At 48.0% G+C, this 21,203-nt stretch overlaps 1 protein-coding gene across 1 annotated transcript in view; it reads right to left on the bottom strand.

The window, feature by feature from the left end:
• The window catches only part of LOC8039944 (galactosylceramide sulfotransferase), a 257,354-nt gene that overhangs the window by 10,459 nt on the left and 225,692 nt on the right, over positions 1-21,203 (bottom strand). Inside the window, exons 4-5 of the mRNA XM_042288588.1 lie at positions 20,017-20,093; positions 13,794-13,997 (exon numbers count right to left, since the gene is read on the bottom strand). Coding sequence (XP_042144522.1) covers positions 13,794-13,997; positions 20,017-20,093 — 281 coding nt within the window. The remainder of the gene's footprint in view (positions 1-13,793; positions 13,998-20,016; positions 20,094-21,203) is intronic.

Below are 21,203 nucleotides of genomic sequence, written 5' to 3'. Positions count from 1 at the left end.
CCTTTTTTTTTTTTTTTCCTCTTCGGCGATTTCCGGACCAGCACCTCCTCGATAACGTAGAACCCAAGGTCAACGCAAGGAAGGCGCGGGCTTGACTACATGAGTGCAGCGTTCAGCTGAGAGTTCAACAAGAACTCTAATCGAGCGCTGCCGCACCACTCGTTTTCAATTTCTGTCCCACGTCGGCCTCTTTACGTGACGCAGGCAATTTAGTATTGAGGGCTCGGAATCTATATCGTGTGTTCTCCGGAGTGCCCCACATTGCAGAATATTCTCTGGCAAGTGGAACTTTCCGACAGTACTATATATATATATGAAAAAAAAGTGAAAGCCGTTTACAACTCCCTGTAACGCCGAATTGGAGCGCAGCTCTTGAGGAGGAGGAGGGAAGGGTTCTGAGGGGAGGGTAGACCCCTCCTCCTCCTTCTCCTCCTCGTCCCCTCATTCTTTAATATGCTCCGGGGGGGTCACCTGACCTAGGGGGGAGGGGGTCACGTGACCTCGGGGGGGGGGGGGGGGGGGGGGTCACGTGACCTCAGGGAGGGGGGGGGCCCCGTGATCTCGGGGGGTCACGTGACCTGGGGGGTCGCGTGACCTGGGGGGTCACGTGACCTTGGTTACGCCGACGGCGACGGCGACGCCGTTCAAGCCGGAAACGGGCGCCTAAAAGCTGCGCTCTAAAAAAAGAAAAAAAAAAAGTTCGAACAGCTTGCTTTAATTCCAGAACTTTTCCAAGTTCAAACATGCAATTAAGAGCAAAGCAAAAAAAAAGTAAAAAGATTGTCGTTGTCAGTTTACGAAACATAGAATGTCAGCGACCCTGGTGTCTCATTATTAGTCTGCACCAGTGTTGCGCCCGTTACCGGAAAATAGGTAACGAAATGGCGTTATACTCGTTAGCTTGGAAAAAAGATAACGCGTTATAGAGCTCCGTTGACATTTTGCAAATGTAACGAAACACCGGTGTCTTTACTTCCCATGATTAACGGACGTTGCTTTTACGTTAGTTTGTCTTACCTTGGGGGGGGGGGGGGGTGTTTCACTGTTAGTATGGGACAACTGTTTATAATTAACCGTCTCTGTAAACTTCGTACACTTGTTCAGAGTGATTATTTATTTATTTGTACTTTGCAGCGCCGGAGCATTACAGCAGAGGAGGGTGTATAGATCAGACTCGTACGTTGGAAGCTCACACAAACAGCACAAGCAGGCAGGAAAGATGGTGACGATTTTCTGGTAATGGTCGCCGTTCAATGCTGCGATAACCTTGCCACTTGTTAGCTGGGCCAGCTTGTTTCTCTGGCCTCGGCAGGATGTGTAATGTACATCCTCGGACAAGTGACGCTTCGCGAGCAGGATTCGGAGAATTAAACCTTGCTCATAACACGAGCCTAAAAAAAAAAAAAAAAAAAAAAAAAAAACGCAAAAAAAAAAAAAAAAACAACGACCGTATGCGCGCCACGAAACGGACGCAAAGTATACCTCTTCATAAAATCAAAGTTAATCCGGTAAAATAAACGTTACTTAATTCCTTCACAAACCAATGTCACATTTCCAATCAACGACGCGTCAGCAGACGGTCACCGCTTGTTTTGGTTCAAAATTCAAAGCGTGGGAACGTCAACGCTTCCAAAATTTGAGTTCATCCTTTCTGTGGTTGACCGAACGAGAATTTATTTGTCTCGATGAAAAGGATGTGACAAGCTGGAGCAGCTAGGGACGCTGAAGAAAAAATCCTTTGAGCGGCGGCAGACTCGCCTTCTGAACGGATGTCTCTTGCCAGCGAGACGGCTGCTCAGGATACGCCGACGGTGATCTTAGCAGCTTCTATACAAAGACTGCACCAACGACGCTTAGGGGTTCAGCGCAGCGATAATCTCGCACCTTTTGGGGCCGGTCGTGGGAACTACAGCCACTAAATGAGCTGCGCTTAGAGTATCGGCACTCCGGTCCCCGTTCCCCGACATTGTTGTGAGAGCCGCCATTTTGGCTCCTATGCAGAGCAAACGCAACTGTCGATCGTCCTGATTCAGAAGTGCGACTTCCTCGGCATTAGAATTGGTGTTAGGAAGCTCATGCAATATTGCTTTGCTTTGTCGCGAAATGTTTAAACATTTGTGCAGAGCGGAAACGCGTTTCCTGTGATTTTAGATAAAGCTTCAGATAACTGGCAACCATGATTTTAAGACACAATATAGCGAAGTGTCGTTACTCTGAAGCGTAGCTTATTTAGTGGCACAAGTGGGAACGTTAAAAGTGCCTTCCGAAGGTGTTTGAAATGACACCGCTGATACATAGCTTTGTTGTGGTTTCTTTTTCACTTTTACGTAGTGCACAAAATAAAAATTATTTTGTTTTCAAACAATTATGCGGCCATTTTTAATCAAAAGTAACGAGTAACGGGTAAAGTAATTTCGTGGGAGATACCTTAAAATAATAACGACATTAATTTACTCGTTCGGCATTTAAGCTTCGAACGAATACGTTAATAAAAAAAATCTAACGCGTTAGTTGTTACTTGTAACGCGTCAGTTCCAACACTGCCTCTGCAGCGAATACGGCTTCCCGTTTGTCTCCAATCTGTCAACCCTGTTGCTAGATGCCGGCACAGTTTAACTCGTTTATTATATACTTCGGAGACGTGAAAATAATTCTTTGAAAGCTCTCTCCCTCTCTCTCTCTCCCTCTCAATGCTGGGTCCAACGACAACAGCCAAAACGAGTAAAAATCCCTATCGCGACGACAACCGACGAGGCACAGATGAGACCAATCACAAAGTAGAGAATAAAAAAAGACCTGAGATGAGAAATAGGCTAAGAGGCAAACAGTATAGAGGTTTAGAATAGGGGCCCCAACGCTTTGGGTTCCCCAAGCAGCTTGACGCGTCGCACTGGACATGTGCACAAGTTCTGCGCTCGCGCAATGCGATGCCCCGGGCTGCTTGAAGGACCTGTAGTGTTATCGCTCCTGCGGTAGAACCTAAGACGCGCGTGACTATCAGTTATCGCGCTCTACTGTCTGCTTCGAGGTGACTCGTCGTAGGAGTGCTGCGCACTGTTGTTGTCATGTGACCTGATATGTGTCTATATATGTGGGTGTGGCAATAAACGGGGCACTTCTTGGTCTGGGCCCCAAGTTGGAAGTCTTGCCTTCATCCCGGAGCAAACGCGACATGGTGTCAGAAGTGGGATGACACCAGTGTTGCGGAGTTGCCACTCCGGAGTTGGAATGATTCCGGAATCATTCCGCATTTTTGCGACCCCGGAATGGAATGGAAATGGAATGGCGGCAGCGTTGAGGGGAATGGAATGGGAATGGAATTAGATGCCTTTTGCCCGGAATGGAATGGGAATGGAATGGGCCAGGTTCTTTATATTTTATTTATTTATTTATTTTTTACGTTCAGCTATACCGAGCCAGTCAGAGAGTCGGTTGTTCAGAAACAAAATGAGCGGGAAACTGCAAACCCGCGTAAGGCCCTAGCAGACTTATGCGCAAAAGAAAAAAATGCAATACAAAAAACAAGCGTCAAAGCAAAGAACAGAGGGAGCAGCGGAGGGGGGGGGGGGGGGGGGTGGCGGCGGTGGCGCCTTTCACCAGTGAAATTTAACACATACCCGAATGCGTCTGCGCCTGTAATATTGCACGGCTGGTACGTGATCAGTCGACGTGAACGTGACCTGCTGCTGTGGTGATCCGATACCCAGAAAGGAGGCCAGACGTGGCCTCGCTGTGCGAACCCAGACTTCGTACACTTTCGACTCGTCTCTAGCGCGCTGTTTCTCGAAGAGCTCGCACCTGTGCCGGCCATCTCAGGTTGCAATCCACGAGGTCTCTGTTTGAATGATGCTAGGCGAAATTTGAAGACTGCCATTCATGCGTTGGAGGTGGAGAGTCGGCAGGAAGGACCGTCACAACAGGGATGCCACCGTATCGATTTTTCAACCGTAACGGAAGATGATACATGTGCTTCAGGTTGCTTCAGGTGGTCCACTTTTCTCGAAAATTCCAAATGCAACTGCCTGCACGGTTTTCAACGAGGTCAGTTACAACGGAAGTATGTATTGTCCTTTCATACAGCAGAGTGGGTAAAGTTTCATGTTCAAGGCAACACCTACGGATTCAAGAATACTAGTTCATCCCACCGTGACGTCATGTGATCAGTGCTGACAGGGGCGCCCTTATTGGACAGGGGAGTGGTGATGTTTTGATGGAATTTATTTTAGAGGTCGAAGTCTTTTCGCATCACAGGTCAGTCGGACAGGATGCCAGGGAAGGGACCGCGGTCAATCCTTGATGGAACGTTACCCATTGAGGACTCTTCGCCCGGAACCACTACCTTCAAGGCGAAGTGCCAAGCCTGCGGAAAAGTAATTTCGGGACAAAAAAAAAAAAAAAAAAAAAAAAAAAAAAACAACTTCCACTTTAAACTTAAAGCTTCATCTCAGTTGGCGTCAAATTTGAAAAATGTATTATCACCATTTATATTTCTGCCCTCCCTAAAATGTATTCTTGTATTTGTATATCCAAAGACTTTTTGCCTCTTTTTAAAATGTATTTCCGATATGTATCACGATACATTTTTATAGATATATTTGAGGCTTGAGTATCAGTATCTTAGCAACTATTTTCATCTATCCCAGTATTTGTATTTCCAAATACATTTCTGAATATTTCTGCCCAACCCTGCAACGTAATAGAGCTGTCAAGTGACACTTTTAACGTTTAGGAATTGGAGGAATGGAATGGAACGATTCAGCCATTCCAGGAGTGGGAATGGGTCCAGTGTCCCCATTCCTAGGAGTTGAAAGGAATGGAATTATCGAAAACTCTAATTGCCCGGAATGGAATTGGAATGGAATGGGGGTGCCCATTCCATTCCCTGCTCTCCCTCGTCGTCGTCGTCCTACGCCCCTTCTTCGCCGTGGCTGCCATTTAACAGGCTTGAGCTGAGCTAGTTGGTTCATAGTTTACTTAAGGCCAGCTGAACTAGAAAAAACATACACATAAAGAAAAGACCATTCACGCCGCTGGACTAACAACTGATTTTCTTTTTCCTCCTCTTCAACTAGAAGCCACACTTGAGGGAACAATTCTCTTTTCCTCTTTTTTGCTTTCTAATCCACCTTAAATTTTTTTTCTCTCCTTAATTTCCCTTAAAATGTTAACCCCGAAGAAATCTTTTTTCTTTCTCGTGAAGCACGAGAGAAGGTGCGCTAACGCAGTCATCGCCTTTTTCCTCAATGGCAAGTGCCTCTAGGATTTCACGTCCCAGTTTTGTTTTGTTCTTTGCCACGATGTTTACGTCGTAGAACAGTGCCGAACATTGACACGCACGACAATGGGTTGGCAAGTGTCCTCCTGCTGACAGGGTTTTCACTGATGCAGCGTGCTCCCTCGTCCGATCGTTAATGCATCGGCCGGTTTGTCCGATGTAACTTCGGCCGCATGTCAGCGGAATGTGGTATACCACCTCCTTTTCACACAGGGCGTATGGAGACTTGTGAACTGTGCCACACCTCTTCTCGTTGTTACTTCGCTCCTGGTTGACCCGGCGACACATGGAATAGGCTTTGTTTGGGGCCGAACACACCACCTGAACGCCTTGCCGTCCAGCTACCTTTTTCAGCTTGTGGGTCATCCCGTGAACATAGGGTGCTACCACCACCGCATGTCGAGTCTTTTTCTTTTCCTTTGTGCTTTTATCCGTGCACCCTAATCCGCGCTTGATGGTCGTGCACACCTGTTCGCAAATCGCTACCAGGAGCGGTTTTGGGTACCCAGCATCCTGTAGTCTTGAGACCTGAGTTTTAAAACTTCGCTCAACTTGATGGTGACAGGTCTTCTTTAGGGCGGATATCAGGGCTGTGGTGGCCACCCCTCGTTTGACATTCTTGGAGTGCCCCGAGTCAAAAGGTAGAAAGCCTTTGCACGACCTGGCTTGGTATCTCCAGCACACGTGGTTACCTTTGAATTCCAATGCCAGGTCCAGGAACCTGATGGAATTATCTACGGGGAGTTCATGGGTGAATTTGAGTCCCAAGCAGCTCTGTTCAAAGCATCGCATCACTGTGTCTCGGCACCCGTCTCTTTCTTCATCTACCTTTGTGTTGCATAGAATTAAAAAATCGTCGACGTACCTGAAGATGCCTTCAATCCTTGGATCTTTCAATCTTTCTTGAATGGCACTTCCGCAAGCCGAGAGGAAAACATCGCTGAGGTACGGAGCCACGCGTGAGCCAATGCATACTCCACTTCTTTGTACATATGACGAATTCTCGTGCGACACTACTGTTGCCGTGAGGTACACACGTAGGAGCTCCAAGAAACTGTCCAGGTTCATGCCGGCTGCGTTTTGGAAAGCTATAACACTCTGCTGTTCGATGGTCTTTCGAAGAATTGATAGTAGGCTTGCTTGTGGTATGGAGTAATATAAGTCCTGAATGTCGATAGAAAACCCGGAAACAATGGCAGACCCCTTCTCCCGAATAAAGGCGATCACACTTTCGGAGTTGGGAATCCTGAAAGGATCTTGCGTCGTACACTGGGACAATTGCTTTGCCAGATAGATCGACACCTGTCCTTGCCATGTGTTTCTTTCGGAGACTATAGCCCGAAAAGGAACGCCGTCCTTATGTGTTTTTGCTGAAAAAAACACCGATAAGTGGGTCTCCTTTGTTCCTTTTATTTTCGTTACGAGGCTTCCTTGACGGTTGTCTTCAAATATTTCCAGGATGGCCTTTTTTGCTGATTTAGTTCTTTTTTCTTCCACTGGAATGAAATTCTTAGCCACGGCTTGATTGGCCTTTTGTTCATACTTTTCAGAATCCAGCACCACAAACCCTCCCTCTTTATCCGATACACAAAGTCTGAGGCCTTTGGTCCGTAATTCATGTACTGTTGATCCAAAGCTAAACTTCTGATGCGCTTGGCCCCTTAGGTTTTCTAGGCAGTCAATCCCTTCATTAATGATCTGCGAAACTTTGTCTTGGGGAGCTTTTGACGCAATGGACCGTACTAGCGCCACCTTGTCCACGGCTTCCATCCTTGGTGGAATTGCGAACTTTGGTCCTTTTTCAAGCACACGTTCCGCCTGCGCCGAAAGACGAACATCTCCAATCACTTGGAGAGGGGACATTTTTGGACAAGCCTTGCTCTTTCTTGCCATGTGAATTTTCCATGTAGGAAGAAAGCATTCTTTCCATAAACGCTCTGTCAGGCATCTTGTCTTCGTCATTTGGTTGAGGAATATGTTGTAGTTGAAACATTTCACTCGCAGGAAATCTGTGAGTAAGCGTACTTGGCGCCACGACTCTGACCTGAGGATTTTCGAGACTCGCTGGGCATGTCCCTGAGAGGGTTCAAATATCCCAAAGCATTGCTGTACCTCATCCACGAGGATCTTCTTTTTGATACACCTTGATAACAGCCTTGCTCGGCAGGTGATGGTGGCGATTAAGAGAATAAGCGTCTGTGGGTCGAGGAGGTTAAAACTTACGAATGGAGTGCTCAGAGAACTAGAAAGGTAATCTGTAACAGGCTTGAGCTGAGCTAGTTGGTTCATAGTTTACTTAAGGCCAGCTGAACTAGAAAAAACATACACATAAAGAAAAGACCATTCACGCCGCTGGACTAACAACTGATTTTCTTTTTCCTCCTCTTCAACTAGAAGCCACACTTGAGGGAACAATTCTCTTTTCCTCTTTTTTGCTTTCTAATCCACCTTAAATTTTTTTTTTTCTCTCCTTAATTTCCCTTAAAATGTTAACCCCGAAGAAATCTTTTTTCTTTCTCGTGAAGCACGAGAGAAGGTGCGCTAACGCAGTCATCGCCTTTTTCCTCAATGGCAAGTGCCTCTAGGATTTCACGTCCCAGTTTTGTTTTGTTCTTTGCCACGATGTTTACGTCGTAGAACAGTTCAAGCATGGTTGGCGACGAAAGCGGCACCGGCACGGACCAGGCCATTCGAGCTCCGTCGCAGCCGGGAGTTTTTCCTGTCCAGCCGCCCCCGAGTTTTAACTTCGACAAAACGTCGGAATGGCCCGCTTGGGTGCTGGACTTCGACGACTACAGGTTCGCCTCAGGACTGAACGAGCGGACACAAGAAGCACAGGTACGGACCTTGCTATACACAATGGGAAGGCAGGCACGCAAGATATTTCAAACCTTCAACCTGTCCGAGGAAGAAGCGAAAAACTATTCTCTGGTCAAGAAAAAGTTCGACGACCATTTTGTCGCCGCGCGCAATTTGGTCTACGAAAGCGCCCGCTTCCACCGTCGTTCTCAAGAACCCGGGGAAACCGTGGACCAGTTCGTTACGGCGCTTCACACGCTGGCCGACCGGTGCGACTACGGAGAAGTCAAAGAACGCATGGTACGTGACCGCTTCGTTGTGGGCCTGATGGACGCCAAGCTGTCTGAGGCTCTCCAGATGGACGCGACGCTGACGCTAGCCAGCGCCCTTGCCAAGGCACGCCTGAAGGAGACGGTGCAACGGCAACAGAGGGAGCTTCGCTGCGGCTCGGCGGAACATTCCGAGACTGCCTCGTCAACGGCAGAGGTGGACGCAGTTCGCAGAGAACAACAAGCTACGGGGCGTCACCCGCGGAACAACCGGCGTGGTGGACACAAAGGCAACGGCGCTCCGAAGTGCTCATCGTGCGGAAGAGGTCCGCACTCCAGGTCTTCGTGCCCGGCTAGAGGAGCGGTCTGCCACAAGTGCGGCAAGCGAGGACACTTCGCCGCAGCGTGCTTCACGCCGTCTAAGGTAGGCGTCGACCAGGCTGGGAGACAAGGGACTACGAAGCGCGCGACCTTTATTGGTACTTTGGCAGGCAGTAGCGCGAAGGCTCGCACGGTACAAGTGTCTGTAAATGATACAGTTGTTACCGCTAAAGTCGATACCGGAGCTGAAGTTTCGGTGATTCCGACGTCATTCCCAGGATTACCAAGGCAGCTAGAGAGTTGCGATGTAATCTTAAAAGGCCCAGGCAACGATAAGTTGAAGGTAAAAGGACAATTTGTTGCCAACATTTCGTGGAAGCGCAGTTCCACTCGACAAACTGTCTTTGTCGTAGAATCTGTGAAGTCCGTCATCCTGGGTTTACCAGCCATTGAAGCCTTAAGAATAGTTAAGTTTGTCGACAAAGTATCGGTGGAAAAAGGCTTTCCTTCGCTGTTTCAAGGTCTTGGGACCATGGAAGGCGAATACTGCATTCGTCTTAAACCAGACAGTGTGCCTTACGCCATCCACACCGCTCGTCGTGTTCCCATCCCGTTGCGAGAGGCCGTAAAAAAAGAACTTGACAAAATGGAAATGAATGGGGTCATTAGAAAAGTTGAAGGCCCAACCGAGTGGTGTGCGGGTATAGTGCCGGTCTTAAAGCCGTCGGGTGAGGTACGCATTTGCGTTGACTTAACTCAACTAAACAAAAACGTAAAACGAGAACGTTTTGTACTTCCCACGGTTGACGAGACTATTGCCTTGCTCAGTGGAGCAGCAGTATTTTCGAAACTGGACGCTAACTCGGGATTCCATCAAGTCAGATTAGCAAAGGAATGCCAGCAGTTAACTACGTTCATAACGCCGTATGGTCGTTACTGCTTCGAACGATTGCCGTTTGGTATAACATCGGCTCCTGAGTATTTCCAAAAGCGCATGAACGAAATTCTTGATGGAATGCCGGGTGTAGTAAACATGATGGACGATGTGCTAGTATTTGGGTCGAATCAGCAAGAGCATGACGAGCGTTTACATCGCACTCTTGAGCGTCTTCACAAAGCCGGCATAACCCTGAACAAAGAAAAATGCCAATTCAGCGTGAAAGAACTGTCTTTTCTTGGTTTCTTGGTCAACAAGGACGGCATACGGCCAGATCCCGCATAGGTCCGCGCGATTGCTGATATGAAGGCGCCGACAAGCGTAGCGGAGGTGCGCAGACTCTTGGGTCTCGCTAATCACTGTTCGCGGTTTATTCCCAATCTGGCTGATAAGACAGCGCCGCTGCGTCAGTTGCTACAAAAGAATACAGACTGGATTTGGACGGACGCTCAGGAGAAGGCGATGGAGTGCCTGAAAAAGGCCATTTGTTCAGATAGTTGCATGGCCAAGTATGACCCGAGGTATCCGACGATCCTATCGGCAGATGCCTCGTCATACGGATTAGGTGCCGTTCTGCTACAGCTGCAGCCCAACAACGAGCAAAGGCCCGTCGTTTTCGTTTCTAGGGCTCTAACACCTACTGAAATGCGCTATGCGCAAATTGAAAAAGAAACCTTGGCTTTGACTTGGGCCGCAGAACGTCTGGAAAGTTATTTGAGGGGGTTGCATTTCACAGTGGAAACTGACCATAAACCATTAGTCACATTACTGGGAAAGTCTCCACTGGATTTGCTCCCACCGCGCATTCAGAGGTTTCGTATGCGCTTGATGCGTTTTAGCTTTGATGTGGAATATGTGCCCGGCAAGAATCTCGTGATTGCTGATGCATTATCGCGGGCGCCTTTACGAGAACAGCGAAGGGCAAAATGCCTATCGGTAGAAGAAGTCAGCAGTTTTGTTGCAGGCTCGTTGTCAGAATTGGGCGAGTCTGATAGCTTCAGATCTGTTGCCGAAGAGCAGGCATGCGATGAGGTTTGCCAACGACTAATTCGCTACACTCGTGAAGGCTGGCCCAGCCTAGCTTCGTTGCCTGCAGAGTTAAAGCCTTACTGGCAAGAACGTGGAACGCTGAGTGTTTGTAAAGGCGTCCTCCTCAAAGGAAGCCGCCTCGTGGTTCCACAGTCATTACGAAGCATGGTCTTGAAACAGCTTCATGAAGGGCATCAAGGAATTGTCCGGTGCAGGGCGAGAGCGCTTGAGTCCGTATGGTGGCCAGGCTTAAGCTCACAACTTGCTTCGATTGTCACGAACTGCCGTGTTTGTGCTGAGTACCGTGATCAGCCAGCGGAGCCTATGATTCCAACTAGGACTCCGTCAAGGCCATGGGAACGGGTGGCCGCGGACATTTTTCATATGAAAGGAAGCAACTACCTTTTGGTGGTAGATCATTTTTCACGTTTTCCAGAGCTGTGTCGCTTAGAATCCTTCACTAGTCCCCATGTTGTCGAACAACTTAAAAGTGTTTTTTCGAGGCATGGTATTCCGGAAGTGCTGGTGTAGGATAATGGCAAACAATTTGTAAGCCAGGAGTTTGACCAGTTCTCGAGAGAATACCGGTTTAGACGCGTCACATCTAGCCCGAGGTTTCCGCAGGCAAACGGTGAAGTTGAGAGGATGGTAAAAACGATTAAAGGACTACTATTGAAGTCAAACGATCCCTTTTTGGCTTTATTAGCCTACAGGGACACCCCGGGACAACTAGGCAGCACGCCAGCCGAGCTGCTCATGAGTCGGCGACTCCGGACCACGCTCCCTCTCCACCCAAAGAAACTGGCGCCTAGTACGCAAAACCTGAAGGAGGTCCGTCGAAAAGACACTCTCCTTAGGGACGCCCAACGTCGCTTCTACAATAGGCGCCACGCGGCCCGTCACCTGCCGCAGTTGGAGCCCGGTGAGGGAGTCTGGGTGAAAGACCGCAGAGAGAAGGGCGTAATCCTTAAGCTGGCCAGTAGGCCGCGGTCGTATGTGGTGGAGTTGGATAAGGGGGGCAGAATCGAGCGGAATCGGAGAGCCCTGGTCCAACTTAAGCAGGACAGGGAAAGTGTTGAAAACAGTGACGACTGCTACGAGTTTCCGGAAGGGGAAACTGACGGCGGCGTGAGTGCAGAATGCCTGAGTCGTCCCGGTTCGATTAGCCAAAACAGTCCGCTTCAAGGACTCAAGCCTAATGTTTCGTTGCCAGCGGTTCCTCCGGAGTATGTGACGCGATCTGGTCGGACAGTACGCAAGCCTGAGCGGTACGGAGTTTCGGAATGCCGCGTATTTGATTTATGTTTGTTCTGAAGGCTGAGTAGCCTGTTTGTTCTTTATGCCGTGTATTTGATTGTATGTTTTGAGCGTACCTTTATTTTGGCTCTCGCTTGTTGAGGTGGTATAGCTGATTCATGGTCATCTTATTGTTCATAGCGTTTATTTGTTTGTAAAAAAAAATAAAAAAAAATATATATATATATATATATTTGTGCTTCAGCTTCGAAAAGGGGGATGTAGTGTTATCGCTCCTGCGGTAGAACCTAAGACGCGCGTGACTATCAGTTATCGCGCTCTACTGTCTGCTTCGAGATGACTCGTCGTAGGAGTGCTGCGCACTGTTGTTGTCATGTGACCTGATATGTGTCTATATATGTGGGTGTGGCAATAAACGGGGCACTTCTTGGTCTGGGCCCCAAGTTGGAAGTCTTGCCTTCATCCCGGAGCAAACGCGACAGGACCCAACACCTCGGAATCCCCTGTTCTAAAATTCTCGCCTAAGACCGTGTCTATCCGAGCCGAAGCACCGGATGGATAATCGTTCACTGTAGGACAAGGTCATGTTTTTGGATACTTATATAAATGAAATTACAGTGTTCACGGAATCTACGTAATCCACGGACGCTTCGTATAGGAACATTTCTAAAATTTAATTTGGCCATCTTCGATCATTATCACCATCTGGATGGTATCTGTGCCACTCCGATGGTGACATCCGAAGTGAAACAAAGCCAAGCTGTATTCGAATATGCTTGAGAGCAGCGTTTGCTCGTTTGTTCCCACAGTGGGGTCAGGCTCCGAAAACCCTCGCCCCGAAGGTCATTCCGGCAGTTCGCACGTCGGATCGGACAGTTTCGTCGTACATGTGTTCCGCGCTTAAGGCAGCAGTGACATCGCGCGTGCGCAATCCATACCGGAGAGCCGATCGTATCGTATCGTCTGTGTAAAAACGGCTCCGTAAAACTCTCTATTGGTTAACAGTACCGGAGTGCAAAAACGTTTTACTGAAAACTACTCAAACTACGAAGGTAGTTTAAGTAGTTTTGAAGGTAGTTTAAGTTTAACTACTTAAACTACAGCCAGGGTTGCGTGTTTAGGGTAGATACCAACAAACTCCGAAAAGTAACCACGAAGCAGGTTTTATAGGAATAGGGGAATCCCGCGCCCGTGTCCTGTTCTCTTCAACACAAGCCCTAATAAACACATATTTTTGTCCGTCACCAAGTACTCACACATAAAAAAAAAAAAAAGAAACACAAACCTGTTAGAAAAAAAAAAAAAAACATTACTTAGAAGAAAAATAAACCACAAGAAAACGGAACAAGCATTCTTAAAGCGGGAGTCACACCATACGTCATACAGAAGACACGGTGCACCACTCTAAAAAAACAGATCTGGTCGTAAAATAACTCTTAAGGGATCTTCGGCTTGCTGTCATTTTGTACCCTAAAAAGTTCCCCTTTTAAGTACTCTCTAAAATAGTTCTTCGTGAAAAACCTATAAATAATTAATTTAAACTCCTTTTTTTTTTTATGCGAGGGAGTTATTCATCGCCTAGTTGTCTCTATAGTGCGCCAGGGGGCGATAGTGCTTGAAGCGAAACCGTTCTTCACGAGCTGGAAGAGTTCTTGGGGCGTCAAAAACCCTTTCAAGAACGAGTTTGTTTTAGAGTGTGTTCACTGTAGACATAATGAACAGAGTGGTCTGCGGACACTGAAGCATGCTTGCTTCATACGCGCGTATGTTTCGAACATATGGGCAGTCAGTATGACCAACGTGACGTCATACAAGGAAGAAACAGGCCTCTGACAGCGTCTGCACACTGTCTTTTGTACGATGTATTAGCAGCGGGAGTGGGGCTCTACTATAATGAAATGCTCACATGGAGAAGCTCTTTGGGTGTCCGAAGTAGTTGCCTCCCTGGGGCAGGGCAAACGAGAGGTTCCGGCGGTCGCCGAAGCGCATGAGCACGTTCTGCACGGTCGAGCTGGCGCACTTGTGAGTCTTCAGCAGGAACACGTTGAGCGCGGGCCGACAGCAGCCCCGGCAGTCGCCGCCCGAAGAACCCGTCCGGTTCGACAGGAATCTGCGCAGAGGGACAACAGAAGGGAAGAAACCACAGAGAAACCAATACGTGACGGTGGAATTCGCTCTCGGAGAAGGCGAAGAGGAAGGAAGATTGGAGCGCACCGAAAGTGCGCGCAACCAACTGCTCAAATCGACATTTTTGGGAAGGTGGGGGAGAGGGCAAAGAAGTCATCGAGAACGCGTCGTGGCAATTTCGCGGCTCAAGAAATTTCGGATGGGCGTATATAGACGTCCTCTACGCGGGCGCCGCCAGCTTGAATCGTGGAAGTTCAGGTATGCGGAAAAATATAGTTTTGCTCTCGCCAAACCACTGGAAGAAGCTCACGTTTTAATCGCAACGTCTTAATCGGCGTGTCTATGCCATTTCTTTATACTTTCACTTGTTCCAGGTGGTAATGCTTTGATTATTTTTTCTCCCGCCTACCGGATTTGTGAACTTCGTGGCTGGGAACGAGGTAAACGAAAAAGGTATCTAAAGTGAGGCGCTTACTGGCCGTGCACGCTGTTAGTTGCACCGTTTGAGGAGTCAGTAAACTTTCCCTAGCATTTCGTTCTACTCGGTTCCATCGTATAGGCGCGAACAACGCCGAGACTGGACGAAGCTCTATCACTTTCCCGGACGAGCATGCAGAGCAGAGAGGCAAAACGCTGCACTCTTTCCTGTTTCTCCACTCCCGCTTAGGGTGAAACGGAGTCAAGGGCTTGTTGCCGATGTCATCTTCAGAGTTACTGCTGTCCCGTGCTTAAAGGAGCGGTGCAACGATATTCAATTGGAATGTTTTTCACTTGACACTAGCTTACTGGCACACCTGGGACTCAAGGATACTCACACGCAACGCCACTGGCCAAGAAACTCCTTTGTTGCGGTGTAATTTCAAGGACAAAAGCGATCATTTTGATTCAATCTCTCCTTTGCAAAATTTGATGACGTAACGTGGGGATCGCAGTACACCCAAGTGACGATATTTGAATGCGGTTCATAGATTGGACCCGAGCATTGCTTGGGCACTCGACTTGGGCTCGTGATAATTGCTAGCTCGAGAAGCATTCGAGTAGTGACCCGTGTCCAATCGCTGCAACGACGACAACAGCCGAGCTATAACAATGTTTGGAACTCAGCGCGTGTCCTGCGCTTTGCCAACCCCAGCGCGTGGCTATGATCAACACTGGCGGCATATAATCGGCTCCAGATCACGTGGCCGCTTGTTCTGGCTGTGAGTTGAGGGGATGAACGCTGTTCGTTTTTCTTTAATTTTTTTTTTTTTCTGGGACTTCTATTGCGTGGGGTGAAAAAAGAACGCGTGTTTCATAGGTCATTAACGTTAGGGATCCATTTTAAACGGTATTTGCGCAAAGTACAAAAATTGTTGCATCGCCCCTTTAACCCGATTTCCTTCTTAAAGCTCGAGCGTATCGGGCTTGAAACGTTTCAGGGTGCACGGTTTCTGCAGTCGGTGACAGGTTAGGAGTGCGTGCGCTCCGCCTCCAGCTCGAGCTTTTTGTCTTTGGTAACACTTCGTCGCACGCGCAGAGCAAGGCCGGCGAAAGGCAACAAGCGCGTGCTGGAGGCGGAGCTTCCACTAAATGCTTAGCCTGTCACCGACTACTGGCGAGGAGATCGAACTACTGTTATGTTCAGCTTGTTTTTCCCAGAGCTCTGTGGTGTTTACCAATACAAGGCATGTGCACTGGAATTTGTACTTCATCTTTCTCGATTGAGCGCGGCGCGAAAATTCGGCACGACTCATGTAAAGTTTTTTTCTTGCACTCAGGCAAAAAAAAAGTACAAGAAAAAAATATATGAGTGCTGCAATAAACTACTTCGACAAATCCGTCACCGCGCGCGTTGCATTCCGGGAACCTGTGAGCAAGGATCCATGCTTCCCATGGATCCGCACAATGCACAACGTGGCATTACGCCACGACGATGCTTCCAGATTCGGAATAAGTCTATTGTTTACAAATGTCCCAATGTACGAGTGAAAAATCGCACTCCGGTCATTGTGGACTCGCCACTTCGGCGACCGAGATAATACTCGTGCACGAACCTGACAACCGGCGTACTCAATCTCGAACGCATACGCCATCGTCAATACCTTTGTCACACGACACCCTATCACAAAGCTAAAGTATGTCACGCAACAGACCGATTTCACTGAGCGTTCCACGCATGCGTGACACCGCCAGAACTGTAGTTTCTACGAGGCAGGCGCCAGACCCTGAGCGAGATTGTCGCGCGTGCAGAAAGACTGCAGTTCCTACGACGCAAGGCGGCAACGATGGCGTAATGAGACTGGCTGCGAGAACGGCCCGTTGCTTCACGGAGGATGCTTAACTTACTCCGACTGACTGGCGAAGTGAAGAAGGAACACACTAAATACTTCCTTAGCTGAATCGTTACTAACTTAATTATAAGTCATAACCCAATATTACGTTCTATGTAGATAGAAAACATGCTTTGATAAGTTAATGAGTTCCCTAAAGATCTGCGGCATCATCACTCAGGTGATGTGGCACAGCTGCTTTGCTCCTGCCATAATAGTTGGGACGGTATTTTGAATCAGGCGAGTAGCCCGTCGCAGAAAGACTAATGGACCGCACGAAGGAGGCCGCCGACGGGTTTAGAAATAGCGATTATAGAATGTCCGAATAATCAGGATGCTGCCAAGAGTGTCGATGGGCATGACTATTCGTTCCCAGGAAAGTATGGTTCGGAACGCTATCACTTCATCTGGAAGGAGTTTCTGCACTGCAGTCTGGTAGACCCATTCGGCGTGGTGCTCCGGAGAATATAGAATGAGTTAGAATCGAGCAAGTGACTCCGAATGTTTACCTGAATAAAGGAGAAGGTGGCTCAGTTTAAGTACTCGGTGCACACGTCCTCTCGTCGTCGTCGTCGGTTTTAGCACATTTATTAAGTTTGTGCTCTCGTTAGCGCTCACTTCGTTTCTGCCAAACGCGTTCCAGCAGAAGTATTTGTTACACTTCGTGGGGGGAAGGCAGCTTCGTTGAACCATGCACAAAAATTTAGGCCGGTGCTGTGACACAGGTAACAGCTATAAACGACACTGAAAAGCAAACACTTCAATCCAACAAATACCGTCACTTCTAGTATGATGCTAGTCTCGTTCACTTTACCTGCGCCAGCTGCACTCTGTGCACACAGCCGTATTCAATTGACGAGAGCAGCCTCTCTGAAAACACAACCGGAAGTGCATTTCCCTGCACTTTTCTGCACCGCGCTACACTTGTACCGTTGTAGGTAAATCAAATAAACCCAGTTTGAACGAAAAAGAAAACACACACACACATAGAAAACAACAAAAACATACTGTCGTCAATGTAAAACATGCAAATAAACCCCAGCCAAAAGAAAAGTGACAGGTGCAACTACGAAGCCCACATGAAAACAGATAGCACGACGCACGTATAGCACGTCACGTGGAAGCAACATCAAGACCCGAGACATTTGGACAAGTCCCGTCCGACTAAATGGTTCGCCTCCGATGCTACCGAACCGAACCACAGTATACAGTACGAAGGTCGCAAACACGCTAGACACACATTGACTTCATGCTCACCAGAAAAATGCATGCGGTTAAGAAAAACGCTTTCGCAAAAGTCTCAAAGAGCCGCTGAAACGACACATGTTTTAGCTACTAAAACGCACGTACCTTAAGCGAGCGTAATGCGATGAAAGACAGAAACGGCAATACGCCATGACCTAACGAATGATTACTTGACACCTGTAATTTTTGGGGATTGATTGTTTCTCTCTTTTGTGTCCGTATTTTTTTGCGCAAAACCATGTATCCAATTTTGAGGATTGAGTTCCTGACTTCCTTCCTGAGCTTGGAAGGAGCGCCACAAAGCGCTCGAGAACAACGTATGTTTGCTTCTTCCAGGTACTAAACCAGCTACGAAAGGTTACTATTGGTTTTAAGCTAATTGTTTTATAAAAAGATATATATTTTCTTGTTTTGTGAGATTGCTGCGGTTCAGGAGTTTTGGGCACGGAACGCGCGAGCAAACAATGAGCGGTGGCACGATCCCTCCCCCTTGGAAGCCTGTCATCGTCGCTCGTGAGTCCATGAAACGCGAACATATATGTTTTCATGACAGAAACCCTGATACCATGATTTCCAGAAAAGCTGAATGCTTGCTTTCTTTCAGAAACTAAAGCAAAAGGTTATCGCAGAATTCAGCGACTCTTTGAGTACTTTCAGAATGTCTCCCAAAGGCAGTCTCGCACATGCAGTCTTTGCCATGCTCCGTCCCGTCGCTCCAGATGTCTAAAGGCACCCCCGAGGAGATGCCGCGACCGTAGACGGCCTTCGAGGATATTCGAACCACGGTGAGAGGAGAGAAAGATGTCTGAACGTCGCCGCTTCGCCATGAAGCAAGTGGTGCGAAGGGTTACTCGCAGTTTTGGCCGACGCCGTGAGGTGGAGCAACATGTCCAGGGGTATCTTATTAGCCATCGGGGGTCCGAGACTCCGAGGAGAGCCCCTATAAAAAAAACCGTCCTTATTCGCGCACATGTTTACAAAGCCGCGCGACCGCACCTTCGCGATGGCCTCTAACCCGACGGCACCCCTGCCGGTAGATGCGCGAAGCCCGAGGAATCTTTTGCCACCTTAGCTGGCCCTGTTCACATACCTCTCTCTCACGGTGAATTTCGCTGGTAGATCAGGAGCAGGCTTCCAAAATTTGCGAGGGAGGCAAAAGTGCGCTCCGTGGGACCCGCTCGAAATCGACGAGCGGAAGATGAACTCGCATTTTTGGAGCTGCCCGCCGGAGACGGTGAGCCCTTCGAAATTCCCGCTGCTCGAACTTACAATACATTACAATAAAATAACTTTATTTTTCCATCAATTGAATAAAGGGAAAGGCCGGGAACAATCTACAAAACAGCTCGACGGGGGGTCCCCTACATTGGCTCACGAGTCACAAGCAGCAGCTCGATAAGCTGCTGTTTGCGTGCCAGCTTGAGAAGCCGACCAACATCTCACCCGACTGAGCTTTCCGACGACCAGTCATTAGTGCCACTGTTCAGCCGCGCAAACAACAAGCGACATAGGCCGGGTGAATTTCCGTTCCACGGTGCCCATGCCACGAATAGCGAGGAGGACGTCCACGTTCGCCACCATAACTTTCGGCCGCCACGGAGCGGCGGGGCAAGCATAATGATCGCTATCCGTGGAGCTCATATTGCTGTTAAGACTTTAATAAACACAAATAGGTAGGAAACCATCACTTTCACTTCATTGTCTAGTTTGTTCTTGCTTTATTGCACGAGAAAACGCCGGCGAAATGCAGCGTAGAAAGGTAAACAATCAGTTGTGACAAAATGAACACGCCTAAGCTTGCGTCTGCTTCTTTTGGATTTTCTGTCTTTCCCTTTCTTTTTCTTCCTCTCAGGATCAGTGATGTCACAGCTTCGATCCGCCACGCTCCAGTCCCGCCTCTGCGCCCCTGATCCACCGAGGTAAGAGCGTTCGAGCCGAGACACTCCCGAGTAAACAACCGACGCGTCCGAACAGATCCGACTCGACGGTTCGGTCGGTCCAGCGACCTCGCTGCGCATGCGCACCGTCGAGTGAAAGGAAATGACGTAGCGCGCTTCTTTCGACTTCCGGTTAGCTCCGTCAAATTCCAAGGATCAAGTTCGGCGGGGTTGGAAGCGCTCCACGGGGCGGACGCTGGCACAAATCCACGAGCGGAAGATGATGAACTTGAGCCGTATCTGCCAGCGGAAGATGCGCGCTCCAAACCAGCGAGCGAGCGGAATTCATCGCCATTTCTTTCACCGTGGATCAAACCCTCCGACGTCCGCCGGGGCCCCTTCCCCGGGGGAGGCCCCCCTTGCCAGGTCCATCCCGTCACCACTAAGAACGCACGGGGGACGCTAAGAATTTCGGGTGCAGGGTGCGTGGGGGGACGTCCCCGGGCGGCATGGCACGGACCTCTTGTACCAGACCGCCCTGGTGGCGAGGCTGTACTGCTGAACGCCGTACATGTGCAGGGAGATGAGCATGAGCAGGAGCACCGCGAACACGGCCCACTTGCGGAGGTCCCATTTCCGCAGGCTGTTCTGCAAGAAACCAGAGACGACGGGCAGGCGGTCAGCACGATCCTTCGCACACTTTCGAATGCACCGATAATGCCCAAGGTCGAGGTCAGACTGCAGATACATCGGACAAAAGACAATTCGCGGACACTGTCTGAGTCATGCTTCCCCCTTTATATCCCGACGCTGGTCATACAAACAAAATGTTTGCAGACATGGTCGAAGCATTTGAAGCAAACCCGCTTAATTCGAACTTGCTTGAGGCGTGTTCGCGGATATTTCTGTAATCATGTCTGCGGCGGACAACGTGTATTGTCTACGAAGTATGAGCAGTCTGACTGCGGCTTTATAAACACATTCAACTCAGAAGAAAAAACAATTTTAAGCGCATAATCAAGATGCGCGTAAAAACAACATCAACAACAAAACTTTCCGTAAAAAAAAAAAATAAATAAATAAATATATATATATATATATATATATATATATATATATATATATATATATATATATATATATATATATATATATATATATATATATATATTGCACAATATTTACGCCGTGAGACTCATTTCGACTTGAGAGCGCTTACGAAACAAGCTTCTCTTTCGAGGCATCGACCCCTAAATTAGAAGCACATTTCGAACTTCTCATGTGACCCTCGAGAAAAAAAAAAAATAATAATTGCTAGGCGGTTTTCCGAAGGCGCGGTCGTAGGCATCTCATGGTTGGAGCATACAGGCTGTTTCAGGAAACACTGGCAAAACTTCTAAAAAATATATACATTTTTCACACAGATAAAAAAAAGAACTGCACATTGCATGGATATAAGATTAGAACAATTCGCATTGATCACTGCTTAAGAAAGCTTTTTTTTTTTTTTTTTAGGGTGCGTATAGTGTTTAGAATAATTAAAGTATTCATCACTCTTACGTATTTACAATTCTAATTCGTAAAAATATAAACATATTTTAGAGAAATTTCTGGGCATCGAGGAGGAACAATAAGTAACTCATTAATAATAAGAATTTTTTCTTTTAAATATTTAAACCAGCGCTTAATTTTCTCCAGTCCCGAAAATGTACCCAACATCGGGGCGCAGGCGCTGAGTATCCGTTTCGTAGCACCAGC

This window comes from Ixodes scapularis, unplaced genomic scaffold (genome assembly GCF_016920785.2).
Source record: "Ixodes scapularis isolate PalLabHiFi unplaced genomic scaffold, ASM1692078v2 PGA_scaffold0__279_contigs__length_252992795, whole genome shotgun sequence".
In the NCBI taxonomy this organism is placed as follows: Eukaryota; Metazoa; Arthropoda; class Arachnida; order Ixodida; family Ixodidae; genus Ixodes; species Ixodes scapularis.
Note: the sequence above shows the minus strand (reverse complement) of the source record. Positions and strands in the feature narration are given on the sequence as shown.